A 23,610-nucleotide genomic window follows, 5' to 3' on the forward strand; every position below is an offset into this window, starting at 1 on the left:
GTCTTTCAGCCTCCTGTCTTCTGGGCTTCAGTTTTGTGATAGTCTATTAAGCACACAGCTGAAGCAATTTACTTCTATTAAAATCACTCACAGCTGAATTGACTCCCAGATAACTGAAACTGTTTATGAAAGACACTAACTGTCTTTTTAAAAGTTATTATGTTATTTTGGAGTTGCACATGACATAAAAATTTAACAGTTAAATAGACATTTCCCCACATATACACATTGGTGGTTCTTCCACCAATAAAAATTTTCTCTTAACTTAAATTCCAGATATATGAAAAATTTTCTGATTCAACTTGTTTTTGTTTTCTGATAAAGAGTATCAATTTTATGATGGAAATCACAAATTTTTCAAAAAAATACACTTGATTCTGTTATATTGCTCAGCTTTATCTTTTCTTAGAACCTGATCCTCTTGGCTGTAGCAAGAGCTTATAACAAAAATATTGAAAAAATGTTCTTCCAAGTGTTATTTGCTATTGCGTAATTTTCATTGTCAAAGGCAGTAAACATTTAATGGTCTTATCTCATCCTCTATTGCCTGAATTTTGCAGATGAAATTGTCAAATTTTTCCTTTACTCCCCAATGCTAATCTCATCATTATTTATCCTCTACCCTTAGAGGTTTTTTTTATTGGAAATCGACACCATCTGTCTCAGCCACCCACTTAATCATTCCTGTTATTCCCACTAGTCCCCACCCCCACCACAATGCATACCAATTCTGGACTCCCTAAAAAGATATCACTGCAGTATTCACATTTCTTTTTATTTTTACTCCAAGGTCCATTTCAATCATCTGGTCTGGAGATGCGTTTGACATCAACTTCTAGATGCCGTAAATGCAGACATATCTATTCTAGTTGAATACTCATTAATAGTACAGTATACATTCACTGGACCTTAGGTTTACAGTCATTGAACAAAACACACTGCAGTATTTCCTTTTTTATTTTTATTTTATTTATTTTTTTGTTAATCCTCACCCAAGGATATTTTTCCATTGATTCTTAGATAGTGTGGGAGGGAGGGAGGGAGGGAGAGAGAGAAACATTGATGTGAGAGAGACACATCTATTGATTGCCTCCTACACATGCCCTGACTGTGGCCAGGGTTTGAGCCTGCAACCAAGGAACATGCCCTTGACTGGAAACGACCCCAGCACCCTTCAGTCCGAGGATCCGATGCTCTTATCCACTGAGCCAAACTGGCTACAACCACACTGCAGCATTTCATAGATATTTATGCTTGCCCTTTATAATCTTAATCTTCTTACCATTACTGCTTCCTTGCTCTGTACATATTACAGTGTCCTCTGACCTCTCAACAAACTCAAATAAGGAACATCAGAAAGAATACAACTACAGAGTCAGAGAGTCTTGTACAAATTCTGGTTTTGCAACTTGTGAATATGTAAAATGGAATAAAAAATTCTCTTTCTTAGTATTTCAACAAGTGTCAAAATTGAGGCCAGCTAGTGTTAAGTAACCCAAGTTCTAAAAGAAACTACCGGAAAAATAGCAAAACTGATACTGTGACTGTGAATCTCTGTCACCCAAATCCAGCTTCAAAGAAAGAAGAACAGAAAATTGAAGAGTTCAGTGAAATAAGGGAATTCAAAGGTATTGGGTATATGGTGGTATTCCCTACCTCTGGGGCAAGGGAGAAAAATACTTCTCACTTATCAAGCCAAATGACAGAATTCTTAAGATACTCATTCTCAGAGACTGACTGTCTTTAAAAGATCAGAATCTCATTCTATGCATGGATGTTTATTGGCTGCGAGACTGTAACCTGACATGATGCTTTGGGCCATAACAGATGCAATGAAAAAGTACTTGGGGAGCTGTGATTTCCTTGGTGCAAGGCAGGAGGCACCCTACAGAATCCATAAGGTCTTGGGGAGGGGGCAGTGAAGAAGTGCATTTGCACCTTTTCGTGTGGCATGGCACCATGAGTTTCTAAGGGCAAGTGGACATGGTAAGAGGTAGCTGTACTCAAGTCCTCTCAATGGGACTGTGCTCGATAGGGGGACCCAGAAGCAAATGCTTGGGTGGTTAGTTGCCTGAAGCAGAAACTGAGCTACAGAGACTGAAATAAATCAGCTGCAAGTCTTTGGTCCCTGTTAGCAACTGATAGTGAAGAAGCCTCCAAAACGCCCCTCACTCAAAATGAAAACCTGGCTGCCTGCCACACTGGAGAGTACCATGACCACACAGTATTAGCCAACATTTAGGCTGCACCATTTACTATTTGAAAATGAGTCTACTAGCTTAAAACGGCTAGAAAATTGCAGATAAGTCATCCAAAGCCTGGAAAGGAAGATCTGGCAGCACATTTAGAATAAATTACAGGAAAAAGCCATTTCTAATAGTTCATCCACCACCACCCCCAAGTGTCTTTTTTACCTCGGGTTCCTTAATTATAGAATGAGAGTAATGCCGTTTATTTTTTAAACCTAATTTGAGTCTTGGAGAGGAGGACTAAAGTTTGAGCATCTATAAGCACCTAACATAGTGAGTTGCATCCAGTTGTTTCTTAATAAATGGAAGCAAATAAAAGGATCCCCCAACTCTAAATTTAACATTTTGTTAGTCCTCTCTTAGTATCACTAAGTTCCAACTACTTCAATTTTGCTCTGATCTTTTACAAAGCACAGTATAATAATTCCCAACACTGAACTAATTCCAATTTCCATTTTCCTTACTCTGCTCCAGGCTAGACTGCATGGCTGGGGAAAAAAAATAACAGAAATGCTAACTCAGCTCATTTAAAATCTACACTTCTTTCACCGTTTCAGTATCCCTCTGAAAATCTGTAACAGCTCTCTTTTTATTACAAAATCAAGTCAAGCTTTTCTGCCTGTCACATCCTCTGTATACTAACAATATGTCTCATCATTCATTAAATTATAAATTCATTCAAAAAATATTTATTGAGTATGCACCATACAGCAAAAATTCTTCTAAGAGCCAGGGATAAAACAGAGAATAAGACACAGAAAGAACTCTACATTCAATAAACTTATGTTCTAGGGGAGGAAGAAGATAACAAAGATGATGAATAAGTAAAACCATTCCTCTTTAGGTAGACAGTAGTATAAAGGAGAGAGAGAGAACATGTCATTACTGGGTGTAATTTTATGTAATGTAGTCAGGGAAGACCTCAGAGAGGAGGTGACATTTGAGTAAATACCTTGAAGAAAAGGGAACAAACCATGTGTATATTCAATCCAAAAGCCCTGAAGTGATAGTATTCTTGGTGTGCTTCAGTGTTCACCTATGCCTGGAACTGAATAAGAAAGTGGATTAGCACTAAGACAGAGTGTGGGAGAAGTAATGGAAAGACAGATCCTGTAGACTTTTGTAGGAGACTGAAAGGATTTGGGCTTTTACACTAAAGGAGATGCAAAGCACTGAAGAGATTTAAGAAAAGTAGTAGCACAAACTGACATATTTTAAAAGAATCACTCTGGCTTATTTTGATCAAAGACTGTAAGGTACCAAAGGAAGAGCAAAACAAAACAAAACAAAACAACAAACAAACAACAAACAAAATAAGCCACTTAATAGGTTACTACAATAACTCAGGTGAAAACTATTGATAGCTTGGATTATGATGATAGCAGTGGAGATGGGAAGAGCTAATATTTTAAATTTGCTGATGTGTCAGATGTGGGTTGCAAGAGAAAGGGAGTGCTCAAATGAGACACCAAGGTTTGGTTACTACAACTGGGAGAATGGAGTTTCCATTTCCTAAGATAATGAACCTCATGGAAATAGGAGGTTTCATGGGTACTATCAGGTGCTAAGCTTTGGACACATTAAGTTTCAAATAAGTATTAGACATTTAAGTGAAGATATCAAGAACCCTGTTGGATGATCAATTCTGAATGTTCAGGAAAACTCTAGACTAGAAGTTGAGATGATATTTAAAATTCAGAGACTACTTGAAATTACCAAAAGAATAGTTGCTGACAGAAAATACACCAGCTCCAAGGACTTACTCTTGGGACATACCTACATTTAGAGGTTAGGGAAAAGAAAAGACTCCAAAAAATAACAGAAGAAATGGGCATGGCGATATGAGAAAATTAGGACAACATAGTGATTTGAAAGTGAAGTGAAAAATTTGTTTCAAAAAAAAGAGATAGAGCCCTAGCTGGTTTGGCTCAGTGGATAGAGCATCAGCCCTCAGACTGAAGGGTCCCAAGGTTCAATTCTGGTCAAGGGCATATGCCTGGAAAAAAATCAATGGAAAAAATATCCTCAGGTGAGAATTAACCAAAAAAAAAAAAGGAATATAGAAATCAACTGAGTCAAATTATGCTGATAGCTCAAGAAATACAAGGACTGCTGAGAGTACACAATTAAACTGAGAAACATAGGGACCATTAGTGTCTTTGGCAAGAGCAGTTTTATGGGGATTAAAGTTAACCAAAGTGGATTTAGGACAAAATGGTTGAGGGGTGCTGTTCAAGATAGTGAGTATAGCCAGTTCTTTCAAGAATATTTTGAACAAGAAGAGTAGAGAAATGGAGATATCTATAAGGAGAGGTGTTATTTAAATAGCTGTTTTGTTTACATGTTTGTTTTAAGGGAGAATAAACACACATTTGCATGCTGTTAGTGATAATCCAAGAGAGAAAAGAACTGATGACTAAAAAGGTAGGCAGAACTGCTGGAAAGATGTGCTTGAGTAATTATGAGGGGATGGTCTCTGGTGTACGATAGAAGGGCTGGTTGTGATTAGAAGTACGGACAATGTGAGGGAAGGTAGAGTATAAAGCTACACATGCAAGTAAGGCGGTAGATGTGGTGGTAGGACTAGTGGAGATTTTCTTCAATTTTTCTCAATAAAATAGAAAGTAAGATTATAAGCTGAGAGTGAGGATTAAAGAGGTATGAGGGAACTGTTACAATTGTGAAATAATAATTTACAAAGTGGAAGTGAAAGTAGATAAGGGAAAGGTCACATGATGATGGACAATATTAGGATCCTCCTTGAGGGTAATAACTATGAGTCAGCACAGTCAGCATGACAATATGAGCAGTCAGCAAAATAAGCTCACTATTATTCTAGATGAGTCTCAACTGACCATATAATCATCCTGTATTGGGCCTCTCCTCATCTCTTCCCCCCATTTGGAAACTCTGTGTTCTTACGTTTCACATAATTATTCAAGGGCTAAACCATGGTTCAAGTTTTCTATGAAGCTCTTGGTAATATAACTTGCTAGCTTATCTTTTCCTCTATTACATTCACATGCTGCGATTAATAGTGCCTGGATTCAGATATCAGCTGCATGACCTTGGTGAAGTTCCTTAATCTCTTGAGTATTTTTTCTAATTCATAAAACAAATACAACAAAACATAGGCTATTATCTTGTTGAAAATTCCATGAGATAATACAGGTAAACTCCTAATGCAATGCCTGCTTTGCAGTAAGAAGTTCAACAAATATTAACTATTAGCTACATTTATTATTAGAGAATGTATATAATATTATCATGGGATAATATTTTTCCTAATCACTATGTTTTGTGAAGTCATCAGGATAGGGACTGTGTGCTATATTAGCTTTTTTGTTTCTCACAAAAATGTTGGTCAGAAAGGAGACCCTAGATCAGTGGTTCTCAACCTTCCTAATGCCGCGACCCTTTAATACAGTTCCTCATGTTGTGGTGACCCCCAATTTCATTGTTACGAATTGAACATAATTAAAGCATAGCGATTAATCACAAAAACAATATGTAATTATATAAGTGTTTTCCGATGGTCTTAGGTGACCCCTGTGAAAGGGTCGTTCGACCCCCAAAGGGGTCCCGACCCACAGGTTGAGAACCACTGCCCTAGATGAATATTAATGAAATTGAATTTTACTTATTAACTTACATTGTAAAATTCAACTTTATCTTACATAGTATGGGTGATAAAGTAATTACTTTATACTGGACTTTTTCTTGAATTTCATACAACACCATCTTAAAATAATAACCTTCTCAAAAAGTGTAATCACACAGCTTTGTGTGACCTTTTAGTGAATATGTCTCTGTCTTATCTATACAGTATCACTATTTCAAGAGGAAAAGACATAAAAGGAATGGAAATAATGCCTTTCCTGCGGGGAAAAATAAAGCATACTACATTAAATGCGATAAGAAAATGTATAGTGGAAAATATAATTTTATACATATATGTCTATCCTAAAATTATAACCATTCATATAGTCCAAAAATTTCAGGATGGACTTGGAGTGTACTTGATAAAACTTTTTTATTTTTGTTTGCAATATGTTTAATGTGACAAAAGTACATAGCAATGTTAAGACATTAAATATAAAATTCAAAGACCAATCACAGATTTTTTCATTTATAAAGCAATTATCATTCAGAAATTATACTGATTTCTAGAGGAGATACTGCAAGGACATGAAATATTAATTACAATATATAATGAGAATTTTAGACATATGCCAACATCTCCCATGTCAATAAAATAATGTCTTACTGACCTAGGTATATCAACTAGGAAAGCAAATTCTTCCTCTGCAAAATCACATTGTTAGTTGGCATTAGAACAATTTAACCTTCCCTTAAGGCACTGATATGTGTACAGAAAACATCTGTCATTGAAAAAAAATAGTGAGCAAGAATTTCATATAGAAGATAAATGAAGTTCTTTTATATGGTAAGTTAGATTTTTAGATTTGTTTTATATGGTGAGTTAAGAAAAACTATACATTTTAACCACAAAATTTACTTTTAAGGGGCAATTATCCAAACAAAAGAATCACTTTTTTTAAAAAAAACATAGTTTGTTCAAATAAGCTAACAATACACACATAAGTGTAGCACTGATTTCATAAAGAAGAAATGTAAAATGGGAATTTTAATTGGATTTCTGATCTTGGTTCCACATCTTTTCTTCTTAATTTGAGAATTACTACAAATTTCATATGCTGGCAAAAACTTTGCCTCTAAAGATAACAATAGTTTTTACAATATTTTGATTTATCTAATGTGCTCATGTGTGGAATTAATTTCACTACCCAGATCAAAAGTGTACTTAGGTATGTTTCTGTGTGTGTGTAATTGCAGGAGCACTTACATTTTGTAGGTGTTTGGTGGCTGTGACACCACAGACCCAAACAGGTTTTAGACTCACACACTGAGCCGCGAAAGGAAATGGTAAACCACTACTGCACTTTCTTATTCTCTTTCTTCTTTGTTTTGTTTCACCTTGAAAACTCTATGATGAACAGTCCAAAAGCTAGTACTGAGCTGAGACGCCCCGGTTGGAAAGCACTCAGTTACTGGGGAAGAGCAGAGAACAAGTACAAACGACATTGTTGCTAATGATGTAACTAGACCAAAGCCAGAAAGATGACTGGCAGCTGATGTGCACAAAGGATGATGCTGGAAAACACATACAATTGGAACATGGAACATAGGAAGCATGAATCAAGGTAAACTGTTAATTATAAAGCAACAAATGGAATGTCTAAACATTGTAGTGCTTGGTGTTGGTGAACTAAAATGGACTGGAATGGAACATTTACAGTCTTGACAACTATAAAGGGTTCTACTTGGGAAATGGCAAACTTAGAGGAAGCGAAGTGGCTTTAACACTGAGGTAAGATGTAACACAGGCAGTCAGGGACCACAATGCCAAGGTCAGACTGAATTATATCAATCAGACTTTTAGGGAAACCTGTTAACATAACCATTATTCAAGTCTATGCTCCAACTACAGAGGCAGAAGATGAAATTGAAAGCTTCTGTGCAAGTATCCAAGAAGAAATTGGTCACACACCTGAACAAGACATTCTGATAATTATAGGTGATGAGAACACACAAGTAGGAAATAAACCAGAATTGAATGTCACTGGAAAATTTGGACTAGGGGTTAGAAATGGAGCAGATCAGCTCATGGATTTCTACAAAGCCAACAAGTTGTCCATCGCAAACACATGCTTCAAACAACCAAACAGACTACTGTTTACATGGACATCACCAGATGGCCTATATAGAAATCAAATAGAGTATGTAATTGGAAGCAGGCGATGGAGAAGCTATATTCCCTCTGAAAAACTAGGCCAGGAGCAGACTGTGGCACTGACCATGAAACTGTGAATATCAAACATGAGAGTAAAGCTGAAGAAGAGCAATGAAAGAATCACAGCACCAAAATATAATGTCCTGTAAATAAGATTCCTGATGGATGTAAAGTCCACATTAAAAACAGATTTGCACTGTTAAACTGAATCGAGCAGCAACCAGAAGAACTGAACTGTGAACTTAAAACAGAAATATTATTAGGAAAGAATGCAAAAAGACAATGCCATAAATAAAAAGGAAGGAAAAAACTGAGACCTATGACAAAAGAAACACTACAAATTGTTAAAAGGCAGGTGAGAGGAGAAAGTTAAACATGACAAAAGCAGGGTGAGAATCCTGAACATAGGTTTTCAACAACTATCACATAAAGAGAACTATCACAACAGTCAATGCAAGGAGATAGAAGATAAAGCCAAAAAAGGAAAATCAAGTGCTCTCTACCAAAACAAATATGGAAAAAAAACAAAGGCCTCCATACTAGAAATGTTTGACATACATACGAATCTTCAAGAAAGGAGATGCCAAGGGGTGCAGTAACTATAGGAGTATCGCTCTAATGTCCCAATCAAGTAGAGTGATGCTTAAGGTGATCCAACAAAGGCTCCTACTCTATATGGAGCAAGAAATGCCAGATGTTCAATTCAGAAAATTAAGGGGTATTTGAGATCTAATTGAAAGCCTTCATTAGATATTAGAGTGCTCTGAAGAATTTTAGAAGTTCAGTCTATGTTTACAGTCAGCCTGCATGGATTATAAAAGCTATGGGTTGCTCTGAAAAAGAAGTTGTGCCTCAGCACTTGATTATCCTGATGCTTAACCTGTATTGTGGACAAAAAGCCAGTCAGGACTGAATATGAAAAGACAGAACGATTTCCTGTAGACAAAGTTGTCAGACAAGGGTGAGTTTTATCTCCCTACTTATTTAAGCTGTACGCAGAACATATCTTGGGGAAAATTGGGCTATACTCAGAGGAATGAGGAGTGAAGTTGGCTGAAGAAATATCAATAACTTAAGATATACACTGAGTGGCCAGATTATTATGACCAGCCAGATTATTATGACCACCCCATAGTACTTCATTGACACTTTCAAAAATACTGAATATTGAAAACTTCCTAAACAAATACTCTCAAGGTGTTTTTATTATTATTATTTGCATAACTAATTCACTTCATTGTACTTATGGGGTTGTCATAATAATCTGGCTGGTCATAATAATCTGGCCACTCAGTGTATACCATCTTACTTGTAGAAAGTAGCAATGATTTGAAACAAGAACCTCAGGGAAAAGGCAGGGAAGGGTGGGTAGGAAGAGATCAACAAATGAACTTTTGTGCATATATGCCTAACCTATGGACATGGGTAATGAGGTGGTGAGGACCTGGGGGGGGAGGGAGAAGGCTGGGAGAGGTTAATGGGGTGAAAAGGAGGATCTACATAATACTTTCAACAATAAAGATAAAATAAAGTAACAATGAAAGAAGAAAGTGCCAAAGCAGGACTGCATTTGTACATCTACAAGACAAACCCATAACTACAGAAGAAAAACACTTTAATATAGACAATGAGGACATGGAAATTGTTAAAGATTTTGCTTACCTGGGTTCAGTCATCAATCCAAATGAGCACTGCAGCCAAGAAATCACGAGAAGGTTGAGACTTCAAAGGACATCAATGGGAGAATTAGGAAAGATAATCAAAAGCAAAGATGTGTCCTCGGAGACCAAGGCTAAGATCATCCACACCTTTGTATTCCCCCAAATGATGTACAAATGTGAAAAGTTGAACAGTGAATAAGGCTAATATCCTATCTAATAAAAGACAAAAAGGGTAATTGACCGTACCTTTGCTATGCCTCCCATTGGCTAATCAGCACATTATACAAATTAACCATCAATAAAGATGGCGGCTAATTTGCATACTGCAGGCAGATCCCGCTGCACCGCCCCAGCACGAGATCGTGGCCTGCTGTGTGCTGGGAGGGGCAGGCGGTGTGGGCGGCAGCGTGATCTGAGCTGCTGTCCGCCCCAGCGCGGGATCCGGGCCTGCCATCTGGGACAGGGGGAGACGGGGCAGACACTGAGGGATCGGGCGTGCCATCTGCCACCTGGGGAGTGGCCCTAAGCCAGCAGGTGGTTATCTCCTGAGGGGGTCCCAGACTGTGAGAGGGCACAGGTTGGGCTGAGGGACCCCCCCCTCTCCTGCCAGTGCACAAATTTTTGTGTACGGGCCTTCTAGTATATATATATTTCATTTGAAATAAGATACTGGGGGAGAATTCTATGGATATCCTAGACTAGACTATTAGAAAGATGAAAAAGGTCCTAAAGTCAATTAAACCTGCATATTGCTGGAAGGGGGGAAAAATGACAAAACTGAAGCTGCCCTACTTGGGGCACATCATGAGAAGGCAGTGTTCTTTTAAAAAGACAACAATGCTGAGGAAAATGGAAGGCAGCAGGAAAAGAGGAAGACCGAATATGAGATGGATTGACTTCATAAAAGAAGCCATTGGCATCAGTCTACAGGAGCTGAGCAGGGCTCTTAAGGACAAGAAATTGTGGACGTCACTCACTGAAAGGGTCGCCCAGAGTTGGAGCCAACTCAATGGCACATAACAGACACAGTGTGTGTATGTGTGTGTGTGTGTGTGTGTGTGTGTAAAGCAGCAATACCACCAATCACCTAGAAACCCAAATTTGAAACATTAGAGCAGCGGTTCTCAACCTGTGGGTCGTGACCCCTTTAGGGGTCGAATGACCCTTTCACAGGGGTCGCCTAAGACCATCGGAAAACACATATATAATTACATATTGTTTTTGTGATTAATCACTATGCTTTAATTATGTTCAATTTGTAACAATGAAAATACATCCTGCATATCAGATATTTACATTACAATTCATAACAGTAGCAAAATTACAGTTATGAAGTAGCAATGAAAATAATTTTATGGTTGGGGGTCACCACAACATGAGGAACTGTATTAAAGGGTCGCAGCATTAGGAAGGTTGAGAATCACTGCACTAGAGTCCTCTTTTGATTCCTTTGTTTTTTGTTTTCTCTTCTCTTGTATCTTGTCAGTTACCAAGTCTAAAATATCATTTCAAAATATTATTTTTAAAAATTTATTGACCCTAGAAAGAGAGAGAAAAGGACACAGAGGGAGAGAGAAACATTGATTTGTTGTTACACTCATCCATGTATTCACTGGTTGATTCTTGTATGTACCCCAAACAGCGATTGAACCTGCCACCTTCACTATGGGGATTATGCTCCAACCAACTGAGCTTCCCAGCCAGGGTTCAAAATATTCTTGAGATCATTACTACTTATAGTTCCTTTCCCTCCCCTTTATTTGCTTCAGATTTAACACACACACACACACACACACACACACATGCACACACACACACGCACACACACACACAGATACAATTGCAAATTAACTCATGCCCATCCCTCCTGAAGCTACCCTGAATTTTGTGTTTATCTTTTTCCCTTCATTTTAATTTATTACTACTCATTGCTTTATATTTCTAAGAAAACTATCCCAGACAATTTCTTACCTAATTACATTTATGTGACGATAACAGCCAATAGGGAATCTTATTAAATTCAGGTTTCCCTTTTTAATAATTTCTGCTATATAAAACTGCTTGCATATATCTTCATAAATATAATTTCTTTCAGGGCATATTTCTGCTCCAACACCTCCTAGCTGCTTATCATGACAAGTCTAAGCAAAGGCAGAAGCCCTGTTTTTAAGATTCTTCATCCTCCTCCCTAGGCCTATAATACCAAATGGCTACTTACCACCTTTCATTCTAGTTGGACTGTGTCCTTATAAGGACTTGTATACTTTCTGCCTAAATTGTATTACCCTTTTTATGGCTCAATTATCCAAAATTTATGCATTGGAAGATTGTTTATTTCATTTTTTACAAAAAAAATCTTTATGTTATAGAACAAAATCTATCACATTTTATTGATAAAGCTCTGGTTTTTAATGAAGATTAACAAAATAAATATTTCTGCCCAAAATTACATTCACATGATGGAATATTACTCAGCCTTAAGATTTTAGGACATATGCTACAACTAAGCCAGTCACAAAAAGACAAAATGTTGTGACATATGCTCAACTAAGCCAGTCACAAAAAGACAAACACTGTATATTTCACTTATATGACCTACCAAGAGTAATCAAATTCAAAGACAGAAATTAGAATGGTGGTTGCCAGGGGCTCAGGGTAGGAAGGAATATGGAGTTGTTGTTTAATAGATTTAGAGTTTCCGTTTTGCAAAGTGAAAGAGTTCTAAAGATTGGCTGCACAACAATATGAATATACCTGTAGTGGAGAGGAGAAAACCTTTTCTCTACCCTCTTTGGTTTTGTACCAGGAGTCCGCAAATTAAACTGCCAAAAGAAAAAAGTAACAGGAGAAAAGGTATAGAGGTTTTATTTGATGTTAATACTTTGAAGACCTTCACAGAAAATAAATTAATGCCCAAAGAAGTGGTTAAACTCTAGTCCTTAGATATCTTTTTTTAAATATATTTTTATTGATTTCAGAGAGGAAGGGAGAGGGAGAGAGATAGAAACATCAATGATGAGAATCACTGACTGGCTGCCTCCTGCATGCCCCTACTGGAGATCAAGCCCGCAACCCCTGGAATGTGCCCTTGACCAGAATCGAACCTGGGACCCTTTGATCCGCAGGCCGACGTTCTATCCACTGAGCCAAACCAGCTAGGGCCTTAGATATCATTTTCATGAAGGGTGATAAATGGTGGAGAAGTGACAATACAAAAAAAAGGTGTCTGGGCTTCTAGGGGAAGTAAAATGAAGAAAGGCTATTATATGAGAAAACTAATAGAAGATAAGGTTTAATTTATGCAGAGTCATCACAGCACCTTATTTGATAAAGGTTGTTTTTCCCCACCTGGTTCAAGAAAGAGGAACAATTTCACCAGGTTAATTCATGCCTTGCCTTTAGATATATGAGGGAGAGAGAGACCTTTACTTGTGTCTGCTTTTTCTCAGTTGCCTCAGTTCAAAATTATATTTTTGTCAAAGTGGTGTATTTGGGTGTGGCATATTCCGATCCCCTTCATATTTAACACTACTAAACTGTATAAAGATAGTTAAGATAATAATTCATTTTGTATATTTACCACAATTTTAAAAATTCTAAGTAATAGTGTAAATGGAGTTATGTAACATTATTTCTGCATACAGTGGTATACAAGTACATAACATACCTAGTAATATTTTACTCAACTTTCTTATTTGAAAGAAAATTATAGTATAACAGTATCCCCAAAATAATAGTAATCATACCTATCATCTCCATCTTCTTCAAATATATATGTACATATATATGTTTATATGCATACATAAACACACGTACAGACATTTTTACACAGCATTTTCAATTTGGGTAGTAAAATTAATTCTATGTATGAGCATATTATATAAATCAAAGTATTATAGAAATTATCTTCACAGGAAAAAATATTTTCAGCATATAAAAGTTGTAGTAATTCTCAAATTAAAAAGAAAAGATATGGAACAGAGATCAGAAATCCAATTAATATTTTCATTTTCGATTTCTCCTTTGTGCAATCAATATTACATTGATCGCATTTTAATTCATGAGAAAGGCAATCCATGTAAATGAACAGGTACACTTATGAAATTGAGCCGAGAAAAATATATCCTATAGTTTATTTCTATTTTATGTGGTAAATAAGCTCTTTGCTATTGAGGGAAACTTAATCAGAATCTGTGTGCTACTGCTCCTCTCCCATAATAATGCAAGACTGCTAGTGTTTTTTCTCCTTATCAGCTTGCAAGTGTGCATAATAAGAAGCTGTTATTTGGTCTACAAAATAAATAGCTAAAATAAATTTCCTATTTCCTCATTTTTCCCTGATGAAACTTATTTAAATGCCAGCTGCATTATAACCTTCAAATAACTCAATACAAGAACTTGAAGTGCTATTCAATGTCTGAATACAAGTAAATGCTAAGAAACCTTAACATTTTGCTTTAATTTTTAATTCCCCATAGCTTTTTAAAATAAATATTCACCCCATAAATATTTGTAATTTCTTAATTTAAAAAATTGCAGACTAAAGGGAGAAGCTGCTTGCTTAAAAAGTTACTGTGGTTAGTAGAAAAACGGATCCTAAGGCATAAGAAAATTCCACATAATGATAATAATAATCTATAATAATAAAAGTGTAATATGCTAATTAGACCTGACAACCTTCTGGACGAAGCTGAGGCTGCAAGGGAAGCCCAGATCTGGGTGCCAGAGGGAAGCTGCTGCCGGCAGCCGGGGTAAGGAAGGCCTACTCTTGCACGAATTTCGTGCATTGGGCCTCTAGTAATAAAATAATAATAATAAATATAAAAATGTCACCAGAAACTCAGCCCAATCTTATTCTTACTTTGTCATTTTTGCAATTATTGCTTTGTTCATACAATACTATAGTTAGTGGTTTAGGTAAATATATTTTTTATATCTTCACAGTTAGGGCCTGATATATCCATTTATTTTTATTCTCAAAGCTAAATGACAAAGATTGGTTGATTGGTTGACTATTTGATTAGTTGGTTTAATCAATGAAAGAAAACTAAGGCTTAGAAAATTAATGACTTATCCAAGACCCAATAGTAAACCATAGATATTAAACCTATGTGTTTTGGTTCCATATATAAAGATTTTCTCCTTAATTGCTTGAAAAAAGTCTCTGGAGTTGGCGTTTTGTTCCCTTTATTTGTTTTGCATTTAATGGAATAGAGTCATGTACCCACCTCATTGATTATGATCACAATCATACTCTTTTCTCTGCTTCCAGGAAAGCATAGAGCGTGGGAAAACATTGGCTACAGAAACCTTAGAAAATTAAAATGTGGTTTTGCTGACTTTCATGGAAATAAAAGTTAAACACTGTTTTCAAAAATTAATACACACATGCACGAACACACACACATATACATACATGCATGCACACATCTATGCATTATTATTTAATGTCTATTCTGTTGTTTTTCTGTAGTTATAGTTTTATATATCCATAGGTCTGTTATATTTCTAGCATTATATGTTCCAAGAACCCAGTAATTATTTAACAGCTCTGTGTATTAGCAAAATGAAAAATGATATTCAAGTGCTGAAGATCCACTCAACTTACTCAAATGTGAGCTTCTCAAAGGGGCTTTTGCTCACTACTCTACTCTCTATCTCTCGCCTTTCTTCATTCTTTAATTCGTTCTAAGTTCCATGAAGCAGGGACTTCAATTTGTTCACTGCTACATCCCCATCACATAGAACAGTACTTGTCACATATTAGCATATTAGGTGCTCAAAAATAATGTTTAATATTTTAATAGGTTTCTTTCTTTTGGTAATTCTCATTTCTCTCTCTCTTCCTCTCTCACTAAACAGTAATACAAAAATCTTATGTTAAAAACTAAAGATGTATATTTACATGCTTTCTGAAAACAGAAATATTTAGACCCTATTTTTAAATCCAAACTACATAAGTTTACAAAACATAGACACATAATTGATGAGAAATATGCTAATAATTCCTAAAGGTTATGCATTAACACATTAGGTTAATTATGCTTTTTGAATTTAAAAAAATATATTTAATTGAATTTATTAGGGTGACATCATTAATAAAATTATATAGGTTTCAAATATACAATTCTATAATACATTATCTGTATATTGTAGTGTCATCACCAACCAAAGACAAGTCTCCTATTACCACGTTTAATCACGTTTTTTCTCAAAGTTCTGAATCAAAATTTAATGACATTGCAATGTTTTAGTTTATAGAGGATGGGCAAAGGAGAGAAAGGAATTTTATGTATACGTATACACATCTTTAACAAGAATCTCAGAAACTGAGGGTATTCAAGGAAGTAAGATATTTAGTAAGGCCTTTAACCTTGACTGAACTTAACTTATCCAAGTATCACGATTACTTGTGATACAATTATTTCATGTCCCTCAAATAACTAAATATTATATACTAGAGGCCAGGTGCACAAATTAGTGCACGGGTGGGGTCCCTCAGCCTGGCCAGTGAGTGCAGCGGCGGTGGCAGGAGCCTCTCCCACCTCCGAGTCAGAGGGACATCACCCAAGGTCTCCCAGACTGCTAGAGGGCACAGGCCAGGCTGAGGGCCTGCCCCGAGTACACGAATTTCATAAAACAGGCCTCTAGTATCTAATAAAATGCTGAGATATTCTAATGAATTGAGCAGTGCACTTTCTAAATATCAACTTGAGTTTTCAACTATATAAGGTTTTAAAAACTAATTATTTGTGAATCCCATCTTTTTATATTGCATACATTTACAGCAGTCATCATTAACACTATCTTAATGTGCTCCATCCATTTAAGAAATAAATATACAAAAATTAAACTGTAACTAATATCCAAACTGAAAATATATATTTTCTACTTCAAATGAATATTAATAAATTTTGACTTTTTTTTAAATAACAGTGTGGATATCTGATTCATGGTGTGTTTTTCAGCATTTGTTCCCAGGCAGTCACACAATTGAGATTCTCAAGATGACTTGGAAATGTCCCCAGTGGACTTCACATACACTTCATGATTTATCTAGGAAATTTGGATGGTACTTATGTTTTTTTTTGCTTTCTGTCTGACTTTTTTCACTGATAGCATACACTTCATTGATATTAAAATGAAATAGAAAATTTCTTATCTCACCAATATTACTTCCTAGATTATCTGCAAAATATCAAACTTGAAGCTATGTTATCCAAAGTAAATGTGGCATGTTGTGAACTTCTAATACTAATCAATCTGCATCCTCCCTTTTAATGCTTAATTATTCAAGTATTTAATATATTAAGTGATCCTTAAAAGAAAATACAGCTCTACCTGGTTTTGCTCAGTGGGTAGAGCATCGGCCTGGGGACTAAAAGGTCCCAGGTTTGATTTCGGCCAAGAGCACATGCCTGGGTTGTGGGCTCGGTTCCCAGTGGGGAGCGTGCAGGAGGCTCTTTCTCTCGCTCCCCCTTCCTCTCTAAAATCAATAAAAAAATATTTTTATAAAAAGAAAATATAGCATTGGCCACACATATTTTCAATGGATTCTCAATGAAGATTTTACTTCTTAAAATTTTATTTATTTATTTATTTAATATATTCTTATTGATTTCAGAGAAGAAGGAAGAGAGAGATAGAAACATCAATGATGAGAGAGAATCATTTATAGGCTGCCTCCTGCACACCCCCACTGGGGATTGAATCCACAACCTGGGCATGTGCTGTTGACCAGAATCAAACCTGGAACCCTTCAGTTCACAGGCCGATGCTCTATTCACTGAGTCAAACCAGCAAGAATGATTTTACTTTTTTAAAAAGGGATGGCTCTATACTAAAATGATTCTTACCTTAATCACCCCAGATCTTATATAAAATTTAATTTATTTATGTTCTGATAGTTGAAAATAAAGATTTTTAAAATTTGAACTACCGCTTACATGGTTTTCAGAATGCCTAAGTATCACATTTAGCCATTTTATTAGAGCATGGTATATAAAACAAAATAATAAATGCAACATTATAAACTTAGCATATAAAATGTTCAAATTAAATTAATCAGAAGAATATGATTTTTGTGCTTTTTTCAAATACAACAAACATATACAAATATGGACAAAACTACCTGTAAAATTAGCCCTTTAGAAGGCACAAATGTAATATTTGATCTTTTAACCATTTGCTGGGGACCAAAAACATCCATAATTGATAGTTATTTGTGATTTTTTGAGAGAGAGATTTGAAAAGCATAAAAGAGTGTACAAAATTACTCTTAGCTACTTATTTAGCTACCAAATGAACCTTCTGGCAACTCAGCCCCCAGCATCTCAGAAAGGTTTCAGTTACTCTACTTTGGACTCATCTGAAGTAATTCCGAAAGGAGAAAAAATTCAGATTTAGCATTATGATGTTAATATCACTACAATACTAACATAATACAACCAATTATATGTGGCAAACTTTATTTGCATTAACTATGATTTTGTTGTATATAGAAAAAGTAATTACATACCTAAAAGGAAAACTTCTATTTACATAGAAGTATGCCCTAGAATATACCTATAAACTTAGAAATTTTCTAAAATCTCAGGGTATAACTTTCTGAGTTTCAAGAGTTTGCTTTACAAGGGCTATATACTAGAATGACAAAACTACAAATAGCTAATTTCATGAATCCATTTAAAGTTTCTTCAACGATCTAGAGCATGGCTTACAGTTAATCACATACAAGTTTAATTTTTCAACTTAATTTTTCATGCAGCATTACTATTTCCAAGTAATTATTTCCTCCATGGCCAATAACTGAGTATTCTAATTATAAACAGCAGCATAAATTGCTGGAGCCCATAATAAATAATTTTTAAAGGGTCAAAGAATCATACAAGCAATGTGTTACTTTTATGCTGGAATAGCAAAGCACATAGTTTTTCAAATCAAAGTGTAAGAGTTATATATGCTGGCAAGAAAATAATCTATTAAAGAGCATGTTTGCTCTATCTTTAGCAAGATAAAGCAAAGAAAAAGCAAACAAAAATCATTTCAAGAAGAAAAACCTGTTAGGCTGTGTGTTCTGCAATTATTTTTCAAATAACATATTTTGCTCTGCCAAGGAAGAAAATAGTTCAGATCTCTCCTCATATGCATGGCACAGTAAAATCTGGCTATGGCATAGTTATTCTGAACCACATACTTCTAGAACTGAAATAATCTGAATTACATGAAGTTCTGAGGTATTCTGAGATATGTAAGATTATACAGCACACGTAAACTCACCCTTCTAATCTCACATCCGGCAGACTTCTGTTAAGGGCAATCAAATCACTGGCCATGAGGTTAAACTGATTGATTTTAAACAGTTCTTTCATTTTCTCCTGGTCATCTTTAGGAATCAGCACAGCCTTTCCCATTTCTCCTGGCCCTTCTTGGTTTCTTGAAATAACAGCTGTAAGATACACACAGGTACACACATGCATAAAAACATAATGAACTGAATAAATAAACTCTTGTGTTGGATTTGATTCTCAACTGTATTATTTATATACTGACAATAATACAATCATCAAATCTTTCACTGCTTACTTACAAACCACACACAACACTAAAGAAACAACCTATTTTAATTCATTAACTCAATGCTGCATGTTGTATTTCAGGTCTAGATATATAACATGACCCGGCTAATCAACACTTAATAATTATGTAAAACAAAATATCAAAAGTAAAACCTTCTCTGACTTCTTTTTTAACATGCTTGTTAGAGATAAAGTTGAGCATTGAGCAGATCAGGTTGCACAAAATAAGAGAACTTGTGAAAATGTACCAACATCAGTTTATTTTCACGTCCATTAAATGTTTGGTATTTCACATACCTACTGCCATTATATCTTTGTAAAAGTAGGAAAGATGGACAAGCCTTCATCCCCGTAGCAATTTGAATCCATCCTGATAGCATTTTCAAATAATTTTCATGGTGGTGACATATAATTGAAAAGGTCAAGGAACATTTGGAGACTCTGCGCTCTGTAAGTGGGACCGCACAGCAATATCCTGGACTTGACTGTTTATTAAAAGGACTCAGTATTCAAAACAGGCCAATGTTCTTCCAATTTCCTCCAAGTAATCACTACTCTAATGTCCCTTCTAGCTATGCAATATCTGTTTCAATATGTGTCTGTGTGTGTGGGGAGAGGTGTACACATATGTCTATATGTACCTTAACATCCTACATAATCCTATATAAGGGTAATATGCAAAATGACCCTAATGGTGGAAAGACTGGTCGCTATGATGTGCACTGACTACCAGGGGGAAGACGCTCAACACAGGAGCTGCCCCCTCATGGTCAGTGCACTTCCACAGAGGGAGTGCAGCTCAGCCAGAAGCCAGCTCACGGCTGGCCAGTGCAGCGGCCATGACGGGAGCCTCTCCCGCCTCCATGGGAGCACTAAGCCATTAGTCAGACATCCCCCGAGGGCTCCCGGGCTACCAGAGGGATGTCTGACTGCCAGTTTAGGCCTGATCCAGAGCAGGCCTAAGCTGTCAGTCAGTCATCCCCCAAGGGGTCCTGGACTGCGAGAGGGCACAGGCCGGGCTGAGGGACTCCTGCCCCCTGAGTGCATGAATTTCATGCACTAGGCCTCTAGTATTAGTATTAAAAGTTTTCACTTTCACAGTCATCCTTATAAAATATTCTACACATCTATTAAAGTCAATGCCATCCTTATATACATTAAGAGGTTGTTTGGCACATGTTATAGTCATAAATGTTTCCTGGAAACAATTGGCCCAACTTATATACTGTTCACTAAGGTAATGAAATATGAAATTATTTCCTTCTGTATTAAAAATGAACTTTGTGCCCTGGCCAGTATGGCTCAGCTATTTGAATGTTTTTTCATGCACGGAAAGGACGCTGGTTCAATTCCTGGTCAGGGCACATGCCCAGGTTGCAGGTTCGATCTCTGGCCATGGAGGTGCAGGAGGCAACCAATCCATCAATTTCTCTCTCTTCTCTCTCTCTCTCTCTCTCTCTCTCTCTCTCTCTCTCTCTCTCTCTCTCTCTCTCTCCCTTCCTCTCTCTTTAAATCAATTTTTAAAATGAGCCTCCTCATGAAAAGTATATAAATAGTACCCAAATTGCAATGGCTCTAGTAATCACCTTAGTTTCAGCTTTGAATGGGAAATTTTCCCATAGCCCTACCTCTGCTTGCACTACCAAAATACAAACAAAACAAAAACCCATTACTTCCTTGGGCAGGACGGGGAGACACAAAACAAAAAACCCCACCAATTTTCGCTTCAAAATGCTTTGCGAAGCCCTATGTAAGGGGACATCAAAACCGAAACAATGGTCCTGGCCAGTGTGGCTCATTTGGTTGAGCACTACCCCAGGCACTGAAAGGTCCCCAACTGATTCCCAGTGCAGGTTCCATCCCAGGTCTGTTGCCTGCAGGAAGCAACCAATTGATATTTCTCCCTCTCCTTTCTTCTCTCTCTACAAAAATCAATAAAGTATATATTTTTTTATCAAAGTGAAACAATGAGCATTTTAAAGAAGTCCCTTACATAACCCAACATTCATTATAAATTATTCCTAAGATACACAATAATAAACTCAGAATTTGACATGTCATCCCAAAAAAGATTAATCAAGTTTGCAAAAATACAAACACTTTAACCACACACACACACACACACACACACACACACACACACACAAAAGGGCATTGCATTCATTGAATGTACATGTCACTGTGGAAATAGGAACATATTATTAAAATAATTCCTGAATATAACATTTTATTTATTATAAAACTGCAAAAATTGTCTAAAATTCTCAAATTTATTAACTAATATTAGTCACAGAAAATGTGAAGTGACTATTGTTCAGTTGGCTGTTGTGAGTAAAGAAACTCCTTCATAAATGTCTACAATTAAAAATTATTATAAAATAATATTGAATTAAGTATGAGCAGAAAAATGAATCACATCAAATACCTAAAGTATTTTAAGTCATGAAATTAAACCTACTGCTGGAATGTGAGGTTTTGTTGATAGTAGTTGTGCTGAATGCCTTTTTTTTTAGCCCTTATTCTGCAGCATATCCAGCCTGCTAACTTCTATGTTAACCTAGGTTGCTAACTTCTACATTTACACCAAGCAAGCTCCCTTGTCCTTTAACTTTGGTTGGGAAGGTGCTGACGGCATTAGGGGACAGAAGATTAATGAGGTTGAGCTATTTATTTCCCTGGTTCCCTCTCTGTGGGGCTGCTGAGGGTTGGCTCTCCCACTCACAATGATAATGTCATGGGGAATGTCCTATGACCAGTTAATGAACTGGTAGAAAGAAACAATGCAAGACTGAATTAAATAAGAATCCACCCTCTATGCGAGCAGCTGCTTGAAGCTGCTTCTTTACAGTCTAACTCAGGGGTGATCGTGAAAGTCAGTGGGTGAAGGGAATCTGCCTACAGGGCAAAACTTCAGAGAGGAAATTTGACCAAATACTGTGTGAATGAGAAATGGCTTGAGGTAGCAATGGCAACACTAATCCATGAGCAGTAGCTAACAGGCTGGCCAGCTGGTAAGAGATTTAAAGGAATAAGAATGAAGAATTAATGACAAAGACGTCTGATGGGAGGGGTATGATAGACATTAATGTCCCATGTAATCTTCCAGAAAGGGCTTCCACTGCAGAGGAGCCTGCAAAAAATCAGATTGACAAAATTATCCCTCCTATAGCTGTCAGTCCATCTTTTTTTTCTTTTTCCTTTTTCAGTTAATCTTTTTTATCAGTCTCTTTTTTTTTCAGTTGTTTAATGGGAGGAAGATCAGGATAACTCAGAGGAAGAGTATGCATGGATTTGATGACATGAACTTCTCCCAGTTGATAGGGTTATGGCCACCCAACCTGCCAATAGCAAGAGAAAACACAAAGGGCACCATTCTTGATCAGCTGGTGAGAGGCTGATTCTGTTGGACCCCTTTCATCATTATGAGGAAAAACGTCTTCTTACAGGGGGAAAGGGATCTAGAATCTGTCTTCTCTAGCTACAGTTCTGTCAGTACCACCATTTGTAGATGTACAAAATCCTATTTTTCTTGGATTTTGGCATAATCTCACTTCAGACCAGGGAAAATAATTTATGGCAAAGAAATGTGACCACGGGTTCACCCAAAATATCCCCTGGTTTCATGTCCTCAATTCTATAAGCAGCTGACCTGTTGAAATGGTGCTGGAGCACCATTTGGGAGAAAAAACCTTGTGGATTACCAATATCCAAAGTGTGATATCATATCTTCTATAGAAAGAATGAACAGGCCCAGTAATCAAAGAAGGAAGTGAGAGTGAAATCTCTTCAGCAAATAACTCATTGAAGCAATATTTGTTTTCTCTCTCTCTAACCTCTGGCTTTATGCATAGAAGGGTTCTAGTTTCCATGTGAGAAATGCTTCCACTGGAGAACACAATCACGGCTCTGTTTAATTGGAAATTGATTCTACCCCCTGGCCATTATGAGCTCCTTAAGCTGTTGAAAGTACTGGCAGAGAAAGGGACCACAATAATGGTTGAGGTGATGGATGTTATTTACCAACAGGAAATTAGATTGCTGCCACACAAGGGGGGCGGGGGGAGCATAACTATTTCTGGAACCTGGAGGTTTGTTTGTTTTTTTCCCCTCTGGAGCATCTCACTTCTGTACTGGACTGAGTAATAGAAAAATGAGGCAACCAAATAAGGGTAAACCAATCAAAGGCTTATATCACAAGATCATACACCACCAGGTAAAGAATACCTACAGACTAGTTACGGAGGGAGCTTAGGATACACATTGCACAGATGTAGCTAAAAGAATATATAATTATCGCCCAGCTAGTG

At 36.6% G+C, this 23,610-nt stretch overlaps 1 protein-coding gene across 4 annotated transcripts in view; it reads right to left on the reverse strand.

Annotated features, from left to right (window-relative positions):
• GALNT13 (polypeptide N-acetylgalactosaminyltransferase 13) overlaps window positions 1–23,610 on the reverse strand; it is a 393,823-nt gene that overhangs the window by 253,677 nt on the left and 116,536 nt on the right. For all 4 annotated transcript variants that reach the window (XM_023756129.1, XM_023756128.1, XM_023756131.1 and 1 more), the window contains exon 2: window positions 19,005–19,173. In XM_023756129.1, the coding sequence (XP_023611897.1) occupies window positions 19,005–19,173 (169 nt within the window). The remainder of the gene's footprint in view (window positions 1–19,004; window positions 19,174–23,610) is intronic.

The sequence above is a fragment of the Myotis lucifugus genome, unplaced genomic scaffold (genome assembly GCF_000147115.1).
Source record: "Myotis lucifugus unplaced genomic scaffold, Myoluc2.0 scaffold_89, whole genome shotgun sequence".
Classification (NCBI taxonomy): domain Eukaryota; kingdom Metazoa; phylum Chordata; class Mammalia; order Chiroptera; family Vespertilionidae; genus Myotis; species Myotis lucifugus.